The following is a 23,501-nucleotide window of genomic DNA, read 5'->3' as shown; positions in this document are numbered from 1 at the left end:
CGACCCTGCGCCCTCGCTAGAAGCGGTTCGCGGGCCAAATATCCCGCCCATTGCAACGCGCCTCGTCGTCGTTGGCAGCCAAAATGGCGTATATTAGGTGAAGGCTCCACTTGGGTGGGCGCGCCTGCTTCGATTTCGAGTCCTCGACCGAGCAATTCGCCAAGAAGAGACTCGGACAAGGCCAATATACGCGACAACCGACTGCCGAAGGGAATGCCTATCCCGATCATCAAACACAGAAGATTAATTTTCTCGCTAATCCTCGAGGACTCGGACTTGGGTGCTGGCTAAAAGACTGGTCTGAATTGCGAAGATGTGTTTGACTCACATCCCGCGTTCTTTCGTTCTTTCTCCCTCTTTCTTTTCACTTTTTGTTCTCTCTCTCTCCCAGCTTATGTTCTTTCTTTAATCGTCTTATTCTGCATCTGTTTCTTGTATCATGACCGGTCCTCGATCGACACACTCTTTTGAAAATCTCCCGGCGAACGCTGGGGTTCCCGCTATCGTCGTTACATCAATAGAGGCTTCACCATGCCCTGCACAGAGGGGTGAATCCCAAGGCTCGGAGTTGGCTGATCCCAGCTTCTTAGGGAAGCGGGAACGAGACTGGGTCGAGCGCATCGATGATTCTGGCTTGGGCACTCCGGACAGTGTGACTGTAACCGGGGATTCTGTACTCTATGTAAGCCCTCGGTCCATCTCAACTGCTCTTTACTTTGGTTTTGACACGCATTTCCAGGTTGAATTTACTGCAAACGACTCTCGCGACCCCCAAAACTTCTCTCAAAAGAAGAAATGGCTCATCACACTCATTGCCTGCTTCACAACTTTTGTTTCTTGTGGGTATTCCGGCCCTCTATCATCACTACCCACTCACGACCTCCTGCTAGCCTCCACTACTACCGCCTATAACATGGGCTTCCCCTCCATGATGCGAGACCTCAACGCGACAGACTTTCAAGCCACCGTCGGGCTTGCCGTTTGGTCGCTGGGCTACGCCGTTGTCCCTCTCGTCACGGCACCTTTCAGCGAAGAACTAGGGCGGCGACCGGTCTACATCGGAAGTATGCTCGCGTTTTTTCTGTGCTATATTCCCATCGCATGGTATGCTAACGACTCCCACCCATCTTCAAGTAGAGAAGGATCATGTTTAACTCGCCTTATTCTAGCGCTACGAACATTTATGCGGTCCAAGGTCTGCGTTTCTTGCAAGGTGCCGTAGGATCTACTGGGGCCATCATGGTTGGAGGAACCATTGCCGACATTTGGGCCCCCGAAGAGTAAGTCGCGCCTCTTCATTGCCTTAGATCGGAACTGACGGCGATGTGTTTCGTAGTCGTAACCTTCCCATGTCATTGTTCAGCTTCATGGTCATTGGAAGCAATGGCCTTGGGGCCCTCTTCGGCGGTTGGATCGAGTACAACGAGAGTTTGCAATGGAGGTGGATTCAATGGACACTTATGATGTAGGTCTTTTCTAGTATGTTGTGGACCGCAGCACAAGGCTGACTCCCTATCCAGAATCTGCGGTGTCTGTACCCTGTTGTTACCTCTGATGGGAGAGACTCGGTCATCTGTCATCCTCACTAAAATCGCCCGTCGACGGAGAAAGGAGACAGGTGATAAGAGGTACCGTGCCCTTGCTGAGGTCGAGCGAGAAAGTCTTTCGGACATGATCAAGATCTCGTGCACGCGACCTCTCCGTAAGTCGCGCGTTGTTATGATTGCGAAAGTCTAGAGCTGACTGCGACGTTCGATAGGACTACTCTTCACCGAACCTATTGTCGCTGGCTTCAGCGTCAGTACAATGCCTCAGTCTTGATGCCTTTCGGATTGTTGACATTCCCCTTTACAGATCTGGGTCGGGTTCGCCTGGGGAGTGCTGTACTGCTTCGTGGAGTAAGTGCCTGGCCCTGTACTTGGATATTGTCGCTCACACTGGATGTTGCCAGGTCCATCTCCTCCGTGTTCCAGGACCTTCACCAATTCCACCTGGGCCAAATTGGCTCTGTCTTTGCAGCCCTCACGTAAGCTCATCCGGTTTGGGTCTTTTGTCAGACGACTCATCAGACTTGTCGCTGCTCGTAGAGTTGGGGCATTGCTCGGATTTGTCTTGAACGTTTTTGTGCAAGAGAGGCTCTATCGGTGCGTCCTATCAATTGAAATCTCGTATTCCCTACGTCTAATCGCCGTTTCAGAATCCACCACCCGAGACGAGACGTTGAAGCCCGTTTGTTCTCTGCTTGTCTCGCCGGCATCATTTTCCCGCTGTCCATGGTCATTTACGCCTTGTCTTGCTCATCGTCTGTACATTGGATGGGATTGGTCGTCGGTATTTCAGTGAGTGTTTCTTCCAATGTCTCCTCTACACCAACGCTGACGGAGGTTAGCTGTTCTCCTGTTCCGCATACCTGATCTACGTTGCGTCCTTCACCTACATTGTTGACTGGTACGTCCTGGCCCGTACTCATTCCGACCATCGCGACTGATGTGCGTTCGGCGTTCTAGCTACGGCCCCTTCGCTTCCTCTGCCCTCGCTGGACAAAGCCTCTTCCGTAAGAGTTGCGTCTTCCGTACACAGCTGCGATGTCGCTGAATCACCGTGCAGGCAACATTCTCGGGACCGTGTTCCCCTTGTTCACCCACCAAATCTACGCTGCTCTGAACTACAAATGGGCAAACCTCCTTTGGGCGGCCCTCGCACTCGCACTGATGCCGATACCATTTGTATGTCTTCCGAATTCCCATCACCCTTAAAACCCGTTTGTTGATTGTTGCATTTAACCTCGCTCAGATCCTCTTCATCTACGGCCCTAAACTCAGGGACCGCAGCCCATTCTCCAAGAAAGCAATTGCTCAGCCACAGAACCTGGGCAAATGTGTCCAGGAGAAACTTGGCGACTGCTCTCAGAGCGTTTAAGCTCTACCAAAACAGCTCATTAGCTGACGGTGTATACCCTCCTTGCTGTGGAGAAGATACCCTTTCTCTCCCTTTTTCTCATTCCTATTCCTGAATCATACGAACTCCCATTTTGATAGATAATATCTTCCGCTATTTCCCGGTCGTGCATTGGTTAGACAGGATCCCTTTCCTGTAGTGACGGTAGATACAGTTCACGGTAGATATATAGAGCCCCTTTAAATTCCATGTCATTATTCCTTCGCTCAGGTTGGGCGATGTTGCATTCCGAATCACTTAACGTTACACTGTTGCATTCCGAGTCTTCCAATTCCCTTAGGCGCCCATGTCCGGCGAACTCGGCCTATGAGATCATAGCTGACTGACTGAGCATTCCGAGGCCGACGCCACATGGCGATCCAATGAGACCAAGTCGAAGGGTCTTTCGGGCTGGTCTGCTGGTATGGACTCCTGCGGTGCTCAAACGCTCGACTCTGACATCTTACCCTCAGCATGCTGCTGTCAATGACAAAAAACCGAATCGGATGAGTGGGTGGAATTCGAATGCCAAGGCTCAAATGGGTGGGGGTGTCCGCCCTCGGATCTTGGTGGGTTAGCTCCGAAAGTACTGCCAAGGATTGATTGAATAAGGTATAAAGCAGGCTCCGATCATCATGCAATAAAAGGCAGTTTCAACTTTCGACGAAAGTTCCAGCTGACTCGGCTCTCGCTGGCAAGACCGGTTTTGTATTTAAACTCCACGATTGGCTTAACGTTGCACCCCTTCTACGACTTATGACACAACCAATACAATGTTCAACGCCAAACGACCAACAGAAAACGCCTTGTCCGACCATCGTTGCTACGCCTTCTGCCTCAGAAACACTGCGGTCTGAGAAGGGTGAAAGGATGCTTGATGCGGCCCATGAGGATTCGCCAACCCCTGACAGTCGTACTGCAACAACAGTAGCAGATTCAATCATCTATGTGAGTTGAGCGTTGAAACAAGTTCTGTGCCCCGCTGATCCACTTGAAAGGTCGACTTCAAAGACAATGACCCCAGAAATCCGATGAATTTCTCTCGGAAGAAGAAATGGTTTATAACCCTTCTCGCCTGCTTCTCTACTATCGTTTCTTGTGAGCTTCAGTTTCGTTAGCATATTTGGATGGTTTCTCACTACGTCACCAGCTACAACATCCACCTCATACAACATGGGCTTTCCTTCGATGAACCGAGATCTCCAAGCGTCTAATTTCCAAGCTACGGTCGGCCTCGCGGTGTATTCCGTAGGTTTTGGGGTCGTTCCTCTTTTCACTGCGCCATTCAGCGAAGAACTAGGTCGGCGTCCGCTGTACCTTGGCAGCTTGGTTGCCCTGCTGCTGTTCTACATCCCTATTGCAATGTAAGTCCTCTGCAATTCTCAACTTGCAACCACAACGGACGACGTAATTGTGATGCTTTAGGGCGAAGAACATCGTCTTGGTCCAAGTTGCTCGATTCTTGCAAGGCTCCGTGGCCTCAACCGGAGCTATCATGGTGGGAGGGACCATTGCAGACATTTGGGCGCCACAAGAGTGAGTGTTAGTTGATGTACCCCACTTCGGACATAGCTTGACAGTCTTTCCAGTCGTACATTACCCATGGCCTTGTCGACATTGATGGTAATTGGCGGGAACGGTCTTGGACCAGTCTTCGGCGGATGGATAGAATTCAACGGGCGCTTAGGTTGGAGGTGGATCCACTGGATACAAATGATGTGCGTCTTTCTTTGGCTTTTCCCCATCGAGAGACTTAACCTCTAATTTCAGTTTGTGTGGCGTCTGCCTTTTGCTTATTCCTTTAATGGGGGAGACACGGTCGAATGTTATCCTCACGAAAATCGCTCGTCGAACGAGGAAGGAGACAGGTGACGCAAGGTACCGCGCACTCGCGGAGGTCGAGCGTCAAAGCCTGAAGAGCATGATTTGGATTTCTTGCACACGCCCTTTGCGTAAGTTACGGAGCACCTTGGGTTAGGCGAATAACATCCTAAGCTGACCTTGTAATAGGCCTTCTATTCACGGAACCGATCGTCGCGAGCTTCAGTGTGCGTGCTAGCCTCTTTCATTATCGCGGGACTTGTGATGCTAAAACTAATTCTAGCTCTGGATTGGGTTCGCATGGGGTGTCCTATTCGTTCTGGTCGCGTAAGTTGTTTTGCCTTGGGTTACGGTAATGATTGAATCTCATCCACATCTCATAGGTCGATTGCTGCTGTATTCCGTGATCTCCATAGGTTCCATGTAGGACAGGTCGGGACCGTGTTCTCCGCAATGGTGTAAGTTAGGCCTCTGTTCCTGCGATCTGCTGCTTACCGTCACGATACCCGTCAGGCTTGGCTCCTTTATTGGTTTTGCGATCACTGTTGGTATTCAAAATCCCTTGTATCTGTCAGTAGTCCTATTGAACTCCCGAGAGAGCTTCGATTTATGCCTTTAAATACAGGAACAACTTCAAGAAACGAGGAGTCGAAGCGAGACTCTACTCCGCATGTCTCGCAGGAGTCATCTTCCCTATTGCGATGAGCATCTATGGCGCCTCGTGCTCGTCTACTATCCACTGGATTGGACTTCTCGTCGGCATCACGGTGCGTCTGCCGTCACCCCCTACATCGAGCCGTCAACTGACATGGATACAGCTTTTCTCTTCGGCCGTGTACATGATTTACGCTTCCGTTTTCACGTATCTCGCAGATTGGTGAGTGCATGAATTACCTGCCCTCAACCACGACGATGAACTCAAATGAATCCTTTCTCAGTTATGGGCCTTACGCTTCCTCGGCACTTGCTGGTCAAAGTCTATTCCGTGAGTTGTTACCTCATGATTGTGAACTTCCGAAATTCTGACTACTGGATCAGGAAACGTTTTGGGAACCGTGTTCCCATTATTTACGCACCAGATGTACTCGGCACTCACCTACCGATGGGCTAATCTTCTATTCGCCGGTATTGCGCTTCTGCTGATGCCCATTCCATTTGTATGAGGTCATTTTCCATGCCGTCGCACTGTCACTGACGTTCTTATTAGGTCCTCTTTATCTATGGGCCTGCACTCCGGGAGCGCAGTCCATTCTCGAAGAAAATTGCTGTTTCGCCTGCGACACTTGAACAAGAATCTAAAGAACAATTGGAAGAAAAGGATGGTCGTAATTAGATGAGGGGACTTAGAGCCTAGAGATACTCACGATGGTCATGACATAGTACTTATAATTACTACACCTGCTAGCTATTGGCCACGCACATGCACACCCACTATTAATATCGCGGACTCGGGTATCATGTCAACGATTAGATTTCGATTTGGACTTTAATGATAACTATCTACCTACGCCTCATCGTTTTAGAAAATGAAGCACAAGATTGAGTCGACTTTCCAGCTGACAGAAGGGATGGTGGCGGGAGGGAAGGTTTCTACCGACCAGCCCGAAATCGCATCGACAATGTCCTCGTCCGAGACGCCTTCGATAGCCCAGGCTCTGTTGACGGAGTAAAAACCATTGCCATCCGGGCCATCGTGGAAGCTCCTATCAGGCGGGTTCTTTAACCATTTTGGTCAGTAAATTCCAACTTTATATCCGTGAGCGTGAGGTGACTGCGAACTCACGGTGAAAGGGATATCCGGGAACTCTTGGGCAAAGCGGGTTCTCAGCTCTGTAGTAAAGCAGGACAACCGTAAGAGAGTGTTCACAGGGAAGAAAGGTATCTATGTATTCCAGGACTCACGGAAGCTGAACTCGGCCTCTAGATCGGCGTCCTCCGGCACAGGAGCGGAGGGAATCAACGTAAATTCGCACTCGGGGGGAATCCGTTCGCGAGCGACCGGTGCGGGAGGTCCAGGGATGGCAGCCCCGCTGGAGGTAGCGACCATGGTGGTGGTCGCAACCAGGAAAGCGGCGAGTACTTTGGGGAACATGGTCTCTGGGTAAAGGAAGAGGATAAGATTGAGATTGGCTGAGCTTGGGTAGTTTGACAGACGGGCTGAAGGCTTCAGACCGCTGAGGATTGATGAGGATACTTCCAACTCTTATATACCTGCCATGGTTGTGGCCTGGACATGTCATCGCTAGGTGAGTCTAGGAGATGTCAGAAAGGGAAGAACTTCTTCACGGTGTTTGCAGCCCGCGCCCAAGCCCCCGCAGTAAGTCAATTGAAGGGGAAGTTCGAGGTATTTCTTCTTTCGGTACATGGCAATTCCTTTTTCGGTAATGGAACTTTGCAGATAGCCGTGAAACCCGAAACGGCGCAGTCTTGGCCGCTGCGGGAGCGTCGCAACATACCAGATTATCGCATGCTCAGGGGTTTACCTTCATCATTTCTCAATAATCTTCCCAGCCTGAGGTACAGAAGACATACAGACACAGGCTCGTCACAAGGAAAGCGTGCTTCTCCTCGCTGTCCAAGACTGCTGCGTTGGAGAGAGATACCCCGACCCCAATGGAGGATTAGCTAAAGTACATGGCAGAAAGTACGTTTCAGTCGACGGCGGGTATTTGCTCGCCTTCTCCACCCTTATTTCGTGAGTCTCGTTTCTGGACAGAGAAAGTAATGACGTTTTCTTGTCACGAAACGAGGGGAAATGACGTCTGGTGCAAATCAAAATCAAGCCTTCGTGAGGGAAGGATGGTCGTTGGTCAGTGGCGATGCAACTGGAGACAGGGAAAGGGAAGAATAATGGATCAGAGGAAAAGAAACATTTCGCCAGAAGTGGCCTGTCATCCGCTCTTCGCGATAGGGATGTCAGCGCCTGCAGCCATGTTCCGTCACCTCATAAAACAGATGTCGTACCACGGTGCAGTCCAGCAAAGGATTACAACATCCATGGTGGCTGGAGAGTGTTCGAAGATTCCAGAACATTCCAATCCATGACTGTCATTGACTCCGTTGGTGGACAGGAATTGGGTTCATTGGGCAATGCTGAGCTCTTGAGAGCTAAGAATGCGCTCTAGCACACGGTTCAAGGGGCCACGGCGCTACCGTATGTTGCCTTCGTTGCACTCGACGAGGGATTTTGAAGATCGATCGCAGCGTCCTGATTGGCTGCGCATATTTGCCTCAAAGCTTGGCGTGCGGGGTATATCATAGAACACAGCCACTGATTGAGGCATTTTGAGAATGCACCAATCGCGCGACGAGCTGCACTCCGGCTGAGTAACGGTCCATTTTCCAAAAACGCGTGATAGAGGGGGCCAGAAAGGTATAAAAGGGCACGCTGGCGGTCCTTGATTTCCCCCAGAACTCAGTGCATCACAAACATCTTACTCAACAATACCGACTTCTCCCATTTGAATCACCATGATGGTACGTCCCTCGAAGCGTTCGGATGGCGATCATTGGCTTACACTGCGATGTAGTTTATCGAGAACACTACCCCTGTCTCTTTCTGCGCCAACTGCAAGTGCGGTAACGCCTGCGGCTGTGGTAACAGGTTCGTTCCCTTCCAAGTCGTTCGAGGTCATTCAATTCTAACCTCCGTTTTCTGAACAGCTGTGGATGCACCAAGAACCAAGCAAGCAACAGCGGTTGCGGATCTAGCAGCTGCACATGCACCAAGTAAGTTGAGCTTGCTGTGCCTGAAGCCTAGGGGGACACTGACGCTGTGTTGGATTAGCTGTGCTTGCAAGGCCGGCGAATGCAAGTGCTAAACGTTTTCGCCATCCCATTCTCGTCACGACCATGACATGATTTCTGCTGCTTCTCCCATATGCCTGTACTACCAATCATCCTTATAGTTTGTAGCATATAATCCATCCAATGCCAGAGTGTGTTTAACTGTTACTCCCTACTACTGGCTTTGAATTTCTCCATTTGAAAGCAATTCCGAAGAATGCGAGAAGGCGGAAGACGCCTTGGCTGCGTGATAACCGTAGGAGACGTTCGGCCTACTGTCATCGAAGACGAACCACCGTGAAATAAGACATGCGCACAATTTAGGATTTGTAAACTCAGAGTGTGTTGCATACTGTTCAATGTGCGATGGACCCATCTTATTTACAAAGCAGTGCAGAATGGGAGAGATTTAACACCAGACTCCCCGCAGTGGAGGGATTTCAATCAAGCAAGAATTCGAACTCGACAAATCTTGTCAAAAGGTCGCCTCGGGCCAGATTAACTAATTAGTGAAGGAATTCAATGATAGGCACGCTCGGAGTAAGCTGGGACGTACAAAGGTTGTAGTATTCCTGTCTGGTGATATCAGGAAGCACTTGGCCAGGGGACGCCTCAAGGGAAAGTCCCAGGCGCTGGTGGCGGAAGAGGCGAAAGTAAACATCAATCAGGGATAAGGAGGGCACAAGTAGTACAGACCTTGGAATGTATGCGATTCCTTCGTCTCTGGCGGATTCCGAGAGCACGCGAGATACCAATCACGTCTTGCGATTGGAGATACTCTTGGAATGCGGGACCAGAATCGACAAACACATCCAATGACTCGATTAGACGGATCATTGAGGGTGAATGCAGGCCTTGTTCTAATAGTTTCTTCAATCGAGGACCCTAGCGCAAACGCGCATTGTCAACTAAGCCCGATAAGCTGAAGCTCTAGACTTACAAGTGATGGTATATTTCTACACCTCCTCTTCAAGATCTGCAGTATCGTCTCGGGACTAGAAAGCGGAACACGAGCCAAGGATGACCCATGCTCGTCACTCCACCTCGTAAACGACATCACCAAACAGGAATGCGCGTTATTCTTCCTCATCAGTGGTGCCCAATCATTCAGGCAATCCGACAAACTAAGTTTATCAGGCATCGCGCCGAGGTCAATGCGATCAAAGGAGGCATCTGTGAAGGAAGGGAGAACGCCGACAGAGATTCCTTTGGAGAGTAAGCGGGAGTCGTACGAGGTATGGTGAATGGTGATATGAAAAGATTTGATGCGGTGTATGAATTCCTGGAGTTCGTACTTGATGTGGAAGAAGAGGCAGCCAAAAATGTCGCCGCTGGGATCGAGGCCGTAGTGTTGACCTACGCGTTGAGCTCTGGATATATCCCAGCCCTGCAGAGGGGAGACGTCGTCGGGCCTCCCTAACCAACTCCCTTGGGGTGTGAACGAGAGTCTGTCTGGTTTGTTAATCAAGAGTCTAACATTTGCCCGTGAAGGCAAAGCACGCACCGATTTGGGAGGCTGAAAGGAGTAAGGTCCATGGAGAAAGGCGCGAGAACACCCGTCTTCCAAAAGTGAACGTGGGCAAGTCGATGTGCGGGTTCCAAATTGGCGAGGACCTTCTGACGATCATCAATCCTTCCAGGATCAAGAAGGACGTCTCTCATCCTTCTCATCGCTTTCGGAAGCTCATAGCGCGACAGGAACATCTCTAAGGGGCGCTTGATCGCCATCGCAGGTTGTGCCGAGTACAGCATCCCCTTTCCTCGAGTGGTGAAGCTTCTCTGGAAAGTCATGTCCGTTTGTCTAGTTGAGTCCCCGTAGATGAGGTGAACGCAGCGTTGGACGTAGGCTGCGCTGGTGGCTGTCAAGCGGGAGGAATACATCAAGTGCAATGCTAGCTCCGCTGCTTCGTCGATGGAAGGGCCAGCCGAAACGAGGATGTAGAGGATGAGAAGGTTGCGATTGGCGGAGATTGCATCAGGGTCGTTGAAGAGGATGTCACATCGACCTTGGTAGCCCTTGGGCAAACAGTTGACGGTCCGTATGAGGTTCCGGAGATCACTGGCCCCTAGGGAACATCAAAGTTATAACGGAAGTGTGTTGGATGTACAGGACTTGGCTCACCGGAGAAACAGAGCTTGAAGTTCTGGTACATCCCCATCGCCATCCCTTCATTCATGGGAAGGTTTAGGATATCATAGCCTGGGACACGTCCCCATAAACCATTGAATCCGAGCTTGCTGGTATAGGTGTTGGATGCTGCGTCAAAGTTTGGTCGGCGGTTATCTGTCACCCAGTTTGGCTGCCAACTGTACTGATTCAGCTTGCTCTCACAGTCGCTGCGATGTTTTGGCCAGTGCTGGCGCTGACAGCGTCCCGAACAATACTGGGGACGGGGTATCAGTGTTAACATCCCTCTCACAACGGAGGACCAGTCACCTTTACCAGAGAGCACTAGAAGAGAAGGCAGTCAGATAGAGAGTCCCCCTATGGGTTGAATCACTCACCTGTGCACAGACCAGTTGAGCCGCCATCGTGCACTTGCCGCGATCCATTCCAGCTGCACGATCGTTGCTGCAAGCAACATAGGTAACAGGTCGTCCATTCGCATCCGATCCGAGACCAAACGACATGTATGACTCTATCGACAGGTCGTTCGGAAGTGCCTGAGAAGATCGCCTTTCCCTACGGATTGACAGCGAGAGCGTCGGGCGTCGAACGAGTGCCATGACTGTGCTTCGGTAATCATTCGGCATTTCGAGGATTGCTGAAGACCGTTGTCGTCTACCCATTCCGGACCACGTAGGGAGGGACGATTAAGCTCCTATCAGGTTGGCGTCGTGGGCGAGTCGTTGGGGGAGGGTTCTAGAGGGTGTTGAGGGCGAGGTCGCCCCTTTATAATCGTACCATGCTTCTCAGCAACCTGGGCTTCGACAGAGAAGGTAAATCGGATTCTAACTTGATCACCTCTGTTACGTGTTCGGTCACCTTGGACCCAGGATTGCCCAGTTCTGGAAGGGGCACCAGTGGCGCAGGAAAAGATGCATAAACTCCATGCTAGTCGAGATGGCCGTCAATATACCTAGTTGCCAAAGGTGGGAACTGCTTCGCCTTCGTGATCCATCCTTTGATTCAAAACGTCCCACTGAGGCGAGGGGGTGTGGACAGAGTTGGACAGGTTATTGACGAAGTTCTGCAACACGGGCAATCTCTTCCTTTGGTAACAAGGGTCGCCAGAGCCTCTCTGTCGGGGAACACATAGAGTCGGCGGAGATCCGCAGCCCTCGGTAATTGAGTGAAGAGACTAAATACCGAAAGAACGCAGGGGTAATGGTCGGGTGGTGGCGATTGCGGTGTAGTAGCCCACTAGGTTGTGTCCTCGCGAACACATCGTTCAACTGTCATCGCTTAATCGGGGGGACAAACGTACCGAAGTCGTTCCAGAAACAAGTGTAGCCTGCGAGTACTCAGGCGGGGAAACATCCCATGGGCGCTGCCGTACGGGGACCAAAAGCGAAGCGTCAGGCGATCAATGCAAAGCCAAGGGGATGGCTCATGGCGCAAAGACGTCTCGTGGATGAATCGGAATGGTTTGGTGATTACTCCATGTCGAAGACAAGAACTTCTGCGGGTCTATCGCCTGTATTACGAACCGTCAACACTGCACCCTGTGTGTTGACTTTCACATACGCCCCATCTCCCTCCCGTAAGTCAAGCTGACCCCCAAAGGCGTCATCGAGCTGAACCGTAGCGCCAGCCCCCTCGCCTTCTCGGGACCCACTCGTCTGAATAACATGGACGTAAGCTTTGCGGCCCTCCAAATGCCTTTTCAGGTTGCTCCCAGGACTGAGGATGGTGGCGTAGAGGGTTAGTTGACTGTTGATAGGTGTGGGCCCGTCTTCATTCCTTTCTGAGGACTTGACGCCTTCAGACCATATAGGCGCAACCACCCGAGCCCATTTATCGCGTTTGTCATCGTCGGAGAAGTGTCGTGTATAATATTTGGGTTGGAGACGCGATTGAGAGGGAATGGCCCAAATTTGAAGAAGATGGACTGATTTAGAGCCGTATGTCTTTTCTGAATGGGTGATTCCAGTTCCAGTCGAGGTCATTTGAATGTCACCCCGTTTGAGGATTTCGGTGTTGCCCATCGAGTCTTTACTGGCGGAATATGAGATCAAAGCTATGTGAACTTGACAATTAACGGTGCTTACTGCTCGAGCTGTCCAGAAACGATATAGGAGAAGATTTCGAACTCTTCGTGACCATGGTTGCCGAAGCCTTTCCGAGGCGCTATACGGTCCTCATTAATCACACGAAGAGGTCCGTACTGTTGATGTGAACGGTCTTGATATCTGACAAGAACGTCACACAGTTCAGCTAAAACGAAAACTTCAAATGTTGGTGGCTTACCCCGCAAACGAGAAAGTATGGAAGGCTTTGAGCCAGCCGTGATCAGCGTGGCCGCGCTCTTCGCTCCGCCTTGGAACAAATTGCAGGGGAAGGATCATGTTGGTCTGGGACAAGTTTGAACGTAAGGCGATAACGAGGGGGGTTGTGGATGGGCCAAACGATGTCCCTGAGCCGTTTTATAGGTTACCAGCGAGGGTGATCCCGATTATCGTCTTTGTCGTCGCCTTGCCTGTTCTGGACACCGGTAACCCACGGCGATCGACCTACTCGTCATTGCTGACAGTGAGAGAGAGAGCAGTGTTATTCAGACGGTCTGTTTCATGAGATGTTTGTGCCTCCGAAGGATATTGAGCTCGTCATCGTTGGTAGCATCCAGAAAGGGTACGTTCCATGTCGTCCGACGCCGTCGTTGAGACTCGAGGTCGATTCGGATAAGCGTGACACCCCTACGGTGACCGTGACACGAGGCACGTGAGATGTGACAGGTGGTGGCTCTCCGTTGTGCAGGTCGGTGAGCTCGCGTCTTTCGCCATTCCACGAACGACGGCCATGTCGCGCTCACGAGAAAAGGTTTCCAAACTCGAGGCCCTTGCGGAGCTCAAACGCGCACGCGCTGGCGGTAAACGTATCCTCAAGGTACGTGTTCCCAAATTCGTGGCGTTTTCGCGTCTTGATTGCTTTGCAGGAAGAAGATGACCAAATCTACGACGAGATCAGCGAGGACGAGTACCGCAACATCGTCAAGGGTCGACTGCAAAGAGATGACTTTGTGATTGAAGACGGTGAAGGCAGCTCGGGTTATGTCGACAACGGCGAGGACGATTGGCTCGACACGAGGGATGCGTCCGATGAGGATTCAGACCGCGGAAAGCGCAAGACTTGTGCGTTCCATCCGTCCCTCAGGACCCATATATCCTAAAATTTTTACAGCCAAAAAGAATGGGAAGGCGAAGACCATGAAACCCAAGGAAAAAGCAAAACCAGCACCACCACCAGTTGCACCGTCCATCAACGCCTATCGACCTCAAGTTTCTGTTGAACAGGAACAGGACTTTATGGCTGGTCTCCTTGGACAATTAGACAAAACTCCAGCTCCTAGGGTTGCGTCTGCAGCGCGAAAGCGCAAAACCTCACCCCAATTTTCCTCCGACATCGATTCATCGCCCATCAGAAGCTCACATATTCCTAGCGACGATTATTTCATGAGCCCGAAGAAGCGCCCTCGAGTCCACGATGCCGGAATGACCCCTACTATCGAGCGAATGGCAGATTTGGACGTCCATACCAGCTCAGATGGAGCTGAGTCGTCAAACGAAGTCAATTACGACGACTTCTTCGATGATGACTTGATGATGGTGGATGAAGAAGTCAAGCCCGTCAAGCAAGAGCCAGAAGAACTGCAACTACCCAAGAAAACAGCTAGGGCTCCCGCGCCGGTGGCTTCCACCAGCAAGCAAGAAGAACCCGACGTCAAACCCGCCTGGCTATCCGTGTACGACACCCTCGCTGTCTCGAAGGACAATGAAACGCTCGGTTCGGCAGAGCGCCCAGCTATTAAAGGAACCAGCATCGGCGCTCTCGAGCCCGACGGCTCTCTGCGCTTCTTCTGGATTGACTACCTCGAACACGAAGGACGGCTCTACCTCGTCGGCAAACTGAAAGACAAGAAGAGCGATACCTGGGTGTCGTGCTGTGTCACCATCGATGGCCTTGAACGTAACCTGTACGCGTTACCTCGCGAGAAGCGGATCGACTTCGATGAAGACACCGGTGAGGTTACGGAGACGGACGAGATTCCTACCGACGAAGATGTGCTCGATGACTTTGAGCAATTGCGGCAGAACATGAAGATAAAGTCGTACAAGACTAGATTCGTTAAGAGGAATTACGCATTCGGGGAGAAGGATGTCCCTCGAGGCGAGAGCCGGTGGTTGAAGATCGTGTACCCATTCACTCGTAAGTACTCCCCACCTTATGGAAATGGTAACATGCCTCTGAAGATTAATGGCATCAATAGAACCCCAGATCCCCATGGGAGTCTGGAGCCCCAACATCTCCCACATCTTTGGCACCAACACAAGTGCGTTCGAGATCTTCGTCTTAAAGAGGAAGATCATGGGCCCCTGTTGGTTGGAGATAAAGAACCCTGTTGTCGAATTCAAAGGGGTACGGTCCCGAACCCCGCTCCTTGACCATGCGATGCTCACGTCCAGTTCCAGGTGTCATGGTGCCGCTTCGAGGCTTCAGTCGCTGACCCGAAAGATGTCTCTCCCATGTCGGAGTCGCTCGACCAGGCCAAGGAAGTTCCTCCCTTCACTGTTATGAGCTTGAGTGTCCGAACCGTCGTCAACCATCACGAGAATAAGCGCGAGGTGGTCTGCGCCTCTACACGGACTTGGCACAACAGTGAGTTCAACATATCCTTCCGTGAATTGTAAACTAAAGCCACCCAGTCTCTATCGACGATGGTACCCCGCCCGAACAGCTACCATGTTCCGTTCAAACCTTCATTCGAGCTCTCGACCGGTTCCCTCCAAATTTTGAGTCAGAAACGAAGAAGAAAACGCGGGGCCAGATTCTCCCCACGCAGAACGAGCGAATGCTCCTCAGCCTTCTCCTTGGTGCGTTTTCGTCTAACGTCACGCAGTTCGCCTCATCGCTGACGACTGCGTAGCTGCTATTAACAAGTCGGATCCCGACATTATCATCGGTCATGAGTTTCTCGGCGTATCGCTCGATGTCCTGCTTCATCGAATGAAGGACCTCAAAGTTGACCACTGGTCGCGCCTGGGGAGATTCAGACGTTCTAAATGGCCTAATATCGGGAAGCAGGGTACCAACGTCCGTTTCCTGAATGGTCGTCTCACATGCGATCTCGCTAGCGACGCGGCGAAGGTATGGTCTCTCACTCCGTCATTTTAACCTCTTGGCCAACCCAACCTTTTAGAGCATGATCTCCTCCACAACCTGGTCGCTCACCGAGATGTGCTCTACGCATCTTGGCTTAGAGCGACAAGATATCGACCCGGACGATACCGCCAATTACCTCGACGGAAGTCTGAGTGGACCTGGAAAGATGATGACCTTCGTTCAACATTGCGAGATGGACGCACATTACCAGATGGCTATCGCTACCAAGGTCCAGATCCTACCCCTCACCCGCCAGCTCACCAACCTCGCTGGTAACGCCTGGTATGTTCTAACTTCACTCTGCCATATCGGTTCAGCGGCTGATGGCAACTTAGGAACAAAACCCTCAACGGTGGTCGAGCAGAGCGTAATGAATATATTCTGCTGCACGAGTTCCACCGACTTAAATATATCTGTCCTGACAAGACCTACGGCAAGAAAACGGTACCGAAGGAAACAGCAGACGAGGAAGGAGACGCCCCTAAATCTAAGGCCAAACGCGACAAGTACAAGGGCGGTTTGGTCTTTGAACCCAAGCGAGGGTTGTGGGATAGCTACATCCTAGTCATGGACTTCAACTCGCTATATCCCTCCATCATTCAGGAGTACAACATCGATTTTACGACTGTTGATCCTCCTGAGGTTGACGAGGTGGGTCCGATCTTCCTTCCACTAAATCTCATAGCCCATTTTTTCGCTTGCAGAACGGCGAAGAGAAGATCCCCGACCCACCCTCAGACAAGGACAAGGGCGTGCTTCCACGACTTATTGCCACCCTCGTCAACCGTCGTCGACAGGTCAAGTCGTTGATGAAGGATAGGACTGCGACGCCCGCCAAGCTCCTCCAGGTGCTGCCCCTTGTGTATTCATTGATTCGCTCGACTGACGCTCTGCCTTTGTAGTATGACATCAAGCAGCAGGCCCTGAAGCTGACCGCCAATAGTATGTATGGGTGCCTTGGCTTCGAGTACTCACGGTTCTATGCTCGGCCACTGGCTGCGCTGACGACCTTCAAGGGTCGAGAGATTCTGACCCGGACCAGAGAGCTAGCTGAAAGCCTCAACCTAGATGTACGCATCATTCTGTTATCACGTTTCCGGACCGTCCAACAGGTTTCTGTTCACTTCAGGTCATCTACGGTGATACCGACTCGGTCTTCGTCAACTCTGGCGTCAACGATTTCGCCGAAGCTTTGAAGACTTCGGCGATCTTCAAGAAGGCTGTCAACGACCAATACAATCTCCTTGAGATTGACTTGGACTGCGTGTTCCAGCGGCTATTGTTGCTGCAGAAGAAGAAGTATGCGGCGTTGAAGGTCGAGGATGGTAGTCGGACGAGTGTGGAGGTCAAGGGGTTGGATATGAAGAGGCGAGAGTATTGCGCACTCTCGAAGGAAGTTTCCCAGTGCGTTGTCCCCTTGGTGTCCAGGAGAGCTTCGTGCTGATATGCCCCAATAGATATGTCCTGGCAAGGATCTTGTCAGGTGATAGCACCGAAGATGTTGTCGAGACTATCCACGAGTACCTGGGCACGATGTCGCAGAACGTTCGGAGCGGCCAGGTCAAACTGGAGGACTTCATCGTCTTCAAGGTATGCAGGCCCCCTGTTCCTATTCCTCCCTTTCGGGCTTGACCGTACATTTCGCTTTAGCGCCTGGGCAAAAATCCTGAAGACTACCCCGACGCCAAATCCCAACCTCACGTCCAGGTGGCGCTGAGGATGAAAGCCAAAGGACAATCGGCCCGTAGTGGAGATGTTATCCCCTACATATTCTGTCTGGGAGAGGGCGAAGAGAGTGCGAGGACTACGCAAGCCGATCGGGCGAGGCATCCTGACGAGGTTAGGAGGGGCGCTGGAGTGGTCAAAATCGACTATGAATGGTACCTTGCTCACCAAGTCTTGCCTCCGATCGAGCGTCTTTGCGATGCGATTGAGGGGACTGACAGGGCACGGTTGGCCGAATGTCTTGGTAGGGGTGACCTTTCATTTCGTTACTTGCGTGTACTGATAGACTGCCATGTAGGACTTGATCCCAACCGCTATCGAACGACGACCGCCTCCGACGAGAAGTTCTTCATGTCTTTGGACTCGCAGACGTCGGACGCAGAGCGTTTCAAGGACGCTGATCCGTTCGAAGTTCGGTGCAAGTCTTGTCAAGGCAAGACCAAGTTCCCGCTCTTGCATGATCGAACTGTGAGTTCAATCATCATCTTGAATTCCACGCGCCTCTCATCAGCAAACTTCCTCTAGATTCCATTGGTTCGCGCATCTGGGGTAACGTGTTTGTCATGCGACAAACCCATCGCCGGAGTCAACCTTCAGCTCCAACTGGAAGTCCAAATACGAGCACATATCTCGAAGTACTACGAAGGATGGACGGTGTGCGATGAGCAGACGTGCAAGAACAGGACGCGTGCCATGGGTGTATACGGAAAACGTTGTCTGAAACCCGGATGCAGAGGGAGGGTCTCGTTCGAAGTGAGTTTTAATCTCGAACTATGCATCTGTATTTTTGAGCTGACCGCGAGAACAGTATTCGGATACCAAACTCTATAACCAACTACGGTACTACAAATACCTCTTCGATCGGGAGAAGGCTTTGAAAGCTGCCCGAGGGACTGGCTCTGAAGGTTTGTTCCTTCGTCTCGTCATTTTCCGAATGCTGATCGATTCCGTCAACAGAGGAAGTCCTAGCTGTCGTAGGAAGTCAAGCTACCCTTCTCAACAACCTCAGCGATGTCGTCGAGAAGTATCTCAATCAGTGCGGAAGGAGATGGGTTGATCTCAACTCGATCTTCTCGGTGCTGAAGCTTGCATAAGGGGAAGGAAATCACTCGCTTTGGGATCATGGACTCTTGCTCGTTTTCAATCATCGCTCGTCGCTGTCGTCTACATAGAACCATCTGTATACTTGTACCCTGCTGTTATCATGTATGAATTATCTATTTAATACCGATTCTTCCCTGAAGTCAGTGCAAATGCACTTGGATGGCCCGAGTCGGGCCCAGCCCAAACGCGACAGGGCTTGGCACATGGATTGGGTGAGCGGTCGCCGGTCGCTTTTCGAAGTCGACATCGTGTTCCTTTGTCGAGGGGAAGACCTTGACAATTATTGATGAGAGGCTTTCCCTTGTTTATCGATGTTATAAAGCATCGAGTGGAAACGCCACGAACGTTAGGCGTGTTGACCACCCTCACCGACTTACGACCATCTCCAACGCGTCACAACTCAACACCAGCCTGGAATTCCCGGACATCGACTGGACCATGACGGACGGGTCGCAAGGACAGGGTTTTGGTGGTGGCGTTACAGATAAAGAGGGCTGGGGGAGGCAGGAACCTCAAAGGGATGATACCCCCAAGTTCTTGGAGGCTGCAGCTGGAGTAGTGGCTCATTTCGCTGTGAGTGCCAATTACCTTTTGGTGGGGAGTGCCGCTGACTCCAATCTCACTATTAGATGAGCCCATCTGCCACCCTCTCCAAACATTTTCTTGAATTATTGAGGAGAATCTACGCGACGGATCTCACGCTGCAGCAACACGAACGCGTACAGCTGTTGGAGAGTATCCACGAGCTGGAGAAATTGGTCGCCATGGACAATCCCAGCCAAAGAGATCAACCACTGGCGTATCCTTCCCCTTCAACCTCCAGTTTGCCTTCGTCTACGTCTTTGAACACGACACCCCCGCCACTGGGTCATCTTTCCCAGACGCATGTATCTTTGAGTGCGCTACCCAACGGCTCAAGGATGGATGTGTTTGTGCACACCAGTACCAGTACCCGCAATGATGTCTCCCCCGTTCCCCCTCCGTACGAGCCCCCTCCGGCGTCGTCGTCGTCGTCGGTGGGGTCAAGACCAAAGGCCATTGCGATTACGCCTACGACCTCTTCGAGTTCGATGCTGCACTCCGCGGCTAGCGATGTTCCGCCCTTTGACTACTTCCATTCCATACAGCCGGCTCCTGTGGGTGGCTTCTCAGCTTTGGCTTCAAAGGTCAAATTGGGTCCATCCCCAGAAGAGGTTTACTCTTCCAATCAAGCTTGGTCATTCTCCCATGACGCGTCGGACGATGAGTTTCCTTTGATTCCGAAAGAACTTGACCCGTGGCATGAAGAGGACCAGGACGAGGAAGAGCAGGTGAAATCGGCGGTTAAAGAAGAGGGGGAGGAAACGTTGGAAGCCGTCGAAACGCCTGACCGGAAAGAGCGCGTCGGAAACTCGACGAGGCTCAAAGAAGCGGATGATCCGCTTCGCTACAAGCACACCCATTTCCCTTTGTTGCGACGGCTTGCGGCTCAGGAAGATCCCTTGGGGATCTTCATAGTCACCTTGATATCTATGCTCGTTTCATCTCTTCTATTTATGGGTGAGGCTACCTCTGTCATTCCACACCCATTTTGCATTTGTACTTATCTGCTTTCCTTAGGATAAACCCAATCATATACTGTGTTCTACCCTAACCGTTCGCGTCGAGGGGCGATAGAGTTGCCCTTCAGTCGCGTCGACTTTTTGCATACCTGCTAGACGGCTCCCATTCTATTCTCCATCGTCACGATTTTTTATGCCCCAGCGTGTACCTATGATCTATTTGAACTATAGATACAAACTATCACCGTCATCTGACTAACGATTCAGAGGACGAATTCAGATCGATATAAATGAGCCAGGTGTGGATGGACGGTTAAGGGCGGTGTCACTTACTAACGCCCCGGGCTCGACATAATTTCGCAAGTAGTGCTTACTACACGCAGCCTTCCACAGTCAGAATTTGAGAGCAACAGGGGCTGGGTAGAGAGCGAGACCGTTCGATAGTCTGTACTATAATGCCATAGATTCCCCCTTCCCAAGATCCAAACCCAAAGCGTACGCGTTTTTCGCGCCAAACGCGATGCAAAGAATCCAAGGTTGAGCGACCTGTTGTTAAACAGAGATGCTGGGTACCGACGCACAAAGAACCAAGGATGTTTTCAACTGCATGGTATCAGATGCACGAAGAGAAATTGTTGGTAAAGAGAGCTCAGAGATGGCGTTCAGGATGTGTTTACGGGTTGGGGACTGAGGAGAATAAGGACGCGTGATCCACATGTTTGGGAGCAGAAAGGAACGCTAGTCGAGGTGGTAGAGGAGCAACAGTTCAACGGGACCATCAGGGTAGAGTCATAGTGCGATCAGCCTGGAATGGAATCGCGTGCTGAATACTAAGTGATTTTCCAGATGTCGACATATCCAGAGGCCCACTCAGGTCTTCCGACCAACTTCCGACCATTATTGTCTCCAAACCGTGATCGATTCGTTTAAACTGGATCTCTTTGCAAGTATTGCAGGGCGATGCCGATCTGCCCTTTCTTTATGAGTCTGTGCCCCAAAGAAGGGTCGTTTCCAAGAAGGGTCGTTTCTCTCGGTTAAATCGGCAGCTGGAGTGCGACCTGCATCGACCTGATTTCGATGGGGGAAGTGGTTCGTTGGAAGAGCAATGGAAGACGTTCAGAGGCCAAATGTCCGGATGCTCGACTCGTCCATTAGCCCCGTTACAATTGTTTGACTCCAAAGTTGATGCACAACAACTCTCCATCAATCTTTTTTGAACGCGTTCAGAGCTTAGAGAGATCTCAGCGCTTCAAGCCCGAATTCATGACCCGTATGTCCTGGAATTACTCTTTTGAACTCTTGATTTTCACCTTCATACTTTAGGACTATCACTTGCGCAACAGTTGGCCCAACTAGACGATGCCGCTCCGGTAGGTGCGTTAATTCACCCATATTCCGTCCTAAAACCTCTAACATACGTCTAGACTACGATCCGGAGGCGTTAGAGACATATGCAGAGGACGATGGGGATAAGGAAGGCGCACCAGTCGTAGCCAGGGAACACTATGTGGACGTAGGGTACGTCGTTTTCTCCTCGACATCTTCCACAGGCGCTCATACGGTACGTTCAGTCCTAGTGAACTCCGGAAACTCCACGATAGTCTTGCGGACCCAAAATACGAAGGCGTCCGAACGTCTAGGAAGGCCCTACTCGAGGCAGAGGAAGCAGAAGCGTCCGAACCTTCAGACAGCGAGGCTGAACAAGAATTTCACCCGATGAACGACGAGGACGACTCTGATATTGTTGGGGATGGACCTGACGACTCAGAAGGGGAAAGCAGCGAAGAAGAGGGAAGTGGAGCGGAGGACGATGATGAAGAGGATGAGGGAAAAGACGAGGACGAGGAGATGGACCAAGACGAGCCGCCATCGAAATCCAAACGACCTGCAGCGGACGAGGAACCTTCGGAGGACCTCACGTCCGCACTGAAGCAGGCGAGAGAGGCCGACAAAAAGAAGGGAAAGGCTGTTGCAAAGCAGATCGTGCGTTTTCTATATGTTTTCTTGTGCAGCTATTCCTTTAACTCGACGCGGTTAGGCCCTTTGGGATACACTCCTGGATTCGAGAATTCAGCTTCAAAAGGCTGTGGTATCAGCCAACAAATTACCTCTGGTGAGTGATTCAACAGCCGTAATCCAGCTCCATCATCTTATTCTCTTCTAGCCCGACTCCATATCTTCGTACACTCAAGACCCCGAATGCGCAGACGCCCTCCTTAAACTGTCATTAGAGGCCTTGGCTTTAGCAGACGACCTCACGACCCTCCAAGAAGTAAAACTCCTCCATGGTCCCTGTTGCATCTCGAACTGAAACATTCTCCAGAAACTCATGACCACCAACGAAAACATCAAGCCTCCGGCACGAAAACGACGTAAATTGGACGACGAGTCCAATCTCGCCAATGCCTCTGCAGACCTCGTCGCTGCTTGCGAGTCGGCAGCTGCTTTGGAGCAAGTGTACGTATCATTTTCCTCTTCGCTTTCCGCCTTGAGTTCTTAGTCTACTCCTCCAGATACCACCCTCAACTCGTCCAAACGCTCACCAAGTGGTCAGCCAAGATCCAAGCCGTCGCACCCTCAGTCCTCCTCCCCTCCAATCGCGGAGCATTCTCCAAGGGAAAACAACAATTGAAATCAGCCGTTCAGCTCGTCGACGATGCTTTACAAGACCACTCGGGACTCTTGGCTCGCACTCGACTGCGGAGGGCGCCTGGGACTCGTCTAAAGCCCGCTTCTGAAACGAATGGGAAGGAGGGGGAAGGAGGAGCTCAAGAGCAGAACCAAGGCGGAGAAGGAGAAGAGGATGTCGAGATCTTCGATGACACAGACTTTTACCAGAAGATGCTTCGGGATATCATCGACGCTCGTGGCGGAGGAGACAAGGACGCGGATTGGTTAGCCATCCAGAAACAAAAGAAGGCGAAGAAAGTGGTGGATACCAAAGCTAGCAAGGGCCGTAAGATTCGGTGCGTGTTTGTTACCTTTCAGCATACTTGCCACCCTTTCTCGTTTGCCAAGATTAACCACCGACTGGTTTCGCCATTTCGCAGATATCACGTCCATGAAAAAATCCAAAACTTTATGGTCCCCGTTCCAGTTGTGGGCGGGTGGCACGAGGAACAGATTGACGAACTATTTTCTTCACTGTTGGGCAAGGGTTTCGAAAACGCGGTACCAGATCTCAGCGAGGAGAAGGAAGGGCAGGCGGAGCAGGTGGTGGTTCAGGACGGATTCAGGGTGTTTGGATAGGCTGCCCGTATTCCGAT

The 23,501-nt window shown here is 51.3% G+C and overlaps 9 protein-coding genes across 9 annotated transcripts; 6 read left to right on the top strand and 3 right to left on the bottom strand.

Moving 5' to 3' along the window:
• Window positions 1–439: 439 nt before the first annotated feature.
• CC1G_05728 (drug transporter) lies at window positions 440–2,807 on the top strand (the record flags this gene model as incomplete). Its single annotated transcript, XM_001831605.2, has 12 exons — window positions 440–682; window positions 740–839; window positions 891–1,104; window positions 1,170–1,280; window positions 1,337–1,465; window positions 1,521–1,702; window positions 1,760–1,797; window positions 1,855–1,898; window positions 1,952–2,026; window positions 2,088–2,144; window positions 2,198–2,339; window positions 2,390–2,807. The coding sequence occupies 12 exons, from the start codon at window positions 440–442 to the stop codon at window positions 2,486–2,488; spliced, it is 1,434 nt and encodes a 477-aa protein (XP_001831657.2). The 3' UTR covers window positions 2,489–2,807.
• Window positions 2,808–3,807: 1,000 nt separating this feature from the next.
• Window positions 3,808–6,091, top strand: CC1G_05727 (drug transporter; the record flags this gene model as incomplete). The annotated part of the gene is made up of 15 exons (XM_001831604.2): window positions 3,808–3,885; window positions 3,936–4,035; window positions 4,088–4,301; window positions 4,363–4,473; window positions 4,527–4,655; window positions 4,708–4,889; window positions 4,948–4,985; window positions 5,042–5,085; window positions 5,142–5,216; window positions 5,272–5,328; window positions 5,384–5,525; window positions 5,577–5,635; window positions 5,697–5,743; window positions 5,797–5,915; window positions 5,966–6,091. 15 exons carry the CDS (start codon window positions 3,808–3,810, stop codon window positions 6,089–6,091), a joined length of 1,521 nt encoding a protein of 506 aa, XP_001831656.2.
• Window positions 6,092–6,277: 186 nt separating this feature from the next.
• CC1G_05726 (hypothetical protein) lies at window positions 6,278–6,850 on the bottom strand (the record flags this gene model as incomplete). Its single annotated transcript, XM_001831603.1, has 3 exons — window positions 6,278–6,475; window positions 6,542–6,588; window positions 6,661–6,850. The coding sequence occupies 3 exons, from the start codon at window positions 6,848–6,850 to the stop codon at window positions 6,278–6,280; spliced, it is 435 nt and encodes a 144-aa protein (XP_001831655.1).
• Window positions 6,851–8,229: 1,379 nt separating this feature from the next.
• CC1G_05725 (hypothetical protein) lies at window positions 8,230–8,579 on the top strand (the record flags this gene model as incomplete). The annotated part of the gene is made up of 4 exons (XM_001831602.1): window positions 8,230–8,235; window positions 8,289–8,362; window positions 8,422–8,487; window positions 8,546–8,579. 4 exons carry the CDS (start codon window positions 8,230–8,232, stop codon window positions 8,577–8,579), a joined length of 180 nt encoding a protein of 59 aa, XP_001831654.1.
• Window positions 8,580–8,892: 313 nt separating this feature from the next.
• Window positions 8,893–11,175, bottom strand: CC1G_05724 (hypothetical protein; the record flags this gene model as incomplete). The annotated part of the gene is made up of 7 exons (XM_001831601.2): window positions 8,893–9,046; window positions 9,101–9,176; window positions 9,241–9,429; window positions 9,485–9,992; window positions 10,049–10,610; window positions 10,667–10,844; window positions 11,050–11,175. The coding sequence occupies 7 exons, from the start codon at window positions 11,173–11,175 to the stop codon at window positions 8,985–8,987; spliced, it is 1,701 nt and encodes a 566-aa protein (XP_001831653.1). The 3' UTR covers window positions 8,893–8,984.
• A 966-nt stretch (window positions 11,176–12,141) lies between these two features.
• CC1G_05723 (pirin domain-containing protein) lies at window positions 12,142–13,053 on the bottom strand (the record flags this gene model as incomplete). Its single annotated transcript, XM_001831600.1, has 3 exons — window positions 12,142–12,703; window positions 12,757–12,897; window positions 12,956–13,053. The coding sequence occupies 3 exons, from the start codon at window positions 13,051–13,053 to the stop codon at window positions 12,142–12,144; spliced, it is 801 nt and encodes a 266-aa protein (XP_001831652.1).
• Window positions 13,054–13,504: 451 nt separating this feature from the next.
• CC1G_05722 (DNA polymerase alpha catalytic subunit) lies at window positions 13,505–18,684 on the top strand (the record flags this gene model as incomplete). Its single annotated transcript, XM_001831599.2, has 18 exons — window positions 13,505–13,591; window positions 13,641–13,836; window positions 13,886–14,911; window positions 14,973–15,121; window positions 15,175–15,361; window positions 15,409–15,576; window positions 15,603–15,850; window positions 15,903–16,147; window positions 16,201–16,516; window positions 16,570–16,713; window positions 16,768–16,935; window positions 16,995–17,269; window positions 17,323–17,455; window positions 17,516–17,834; window positions 17,889–18,058; window positions 18,116–18,343; window positions 18,399–18,495; window positions 18,548–18,684. The coding sequence occupies 18 exons, from the start codon at window positions 13,505–13,507 to the stop codon at window positions 18,682–18,684; spliced, it is 4,293 nt and encodes a 1,430-aa protein (XP_001831651.2).
• Window positions 18,685–19,132: 448 nt separating this feature from the next.
• Window positions 19,133–20,298, top strand: CC1G_05721 (hypothetical protein; the record flags this gene model as incomplete). Its single annotated transcript, XM_001831598.2, has 3 exons — window positions 19,133–19,267; window positions 19,324–20,233; window positions 20,294–20,298. 3 exons carry the CDS (start codon window positions 19,133–19,135, stop codon window positions 20,296–20,298), a joined length of 1,050 nt encoding a protein of 349 aa, XP_001831650.2.
• Window positions 20,299–21,498: 1,200 nt separating this feature from the next.
• CC1G_05720 (hypothetical protein) lies at window positions 21,499–23,484 on the top strand (the record flags this gene model as incomplete). Its single annotated transcript, XM_001831597.2, has 9 exons — window positions 21,499–21,505; window positions 21,559–21,609; window positions 21,660–21,753; window positions 21,813–22,218; window positions 22,274–22,348; window positions 22,400–22,507; window positions 22,559–22,692; window positions 22,749–23,201; window positions 23,286–23,484. 9 exons carry the CDS (start codon window positions 21,499–21,501, stop codon window positions 23,482–23,484), a joined length of 1,527 nt encoding a protein of 508 aa, XP_001831649.2.
• Between the last annotated feature and the right edge of the window lie 17 nt (window positions 23,485–23,501).

Source organism: Coprinopsis cinerea (genome assembly GCF_000182895.1).
Source record: "Coprinopsis cinerea okayama7#130 chromosome 7 map unlocalized cont3.7, whole genome shotgun sequence".
Taxonomy (NCBI): domain Eukaryota; kingdom Fungi; phylum Basidiomycota; class Agaricomycetes; order Agaricales; family Psathyrellaceae; genus Coprinopsis; species Coprinopsis cinerea.
Note: the sequence above shows the minus strand (reverse complement) of the source record. Positions and strands in the feature narration are given on the sequence as shown.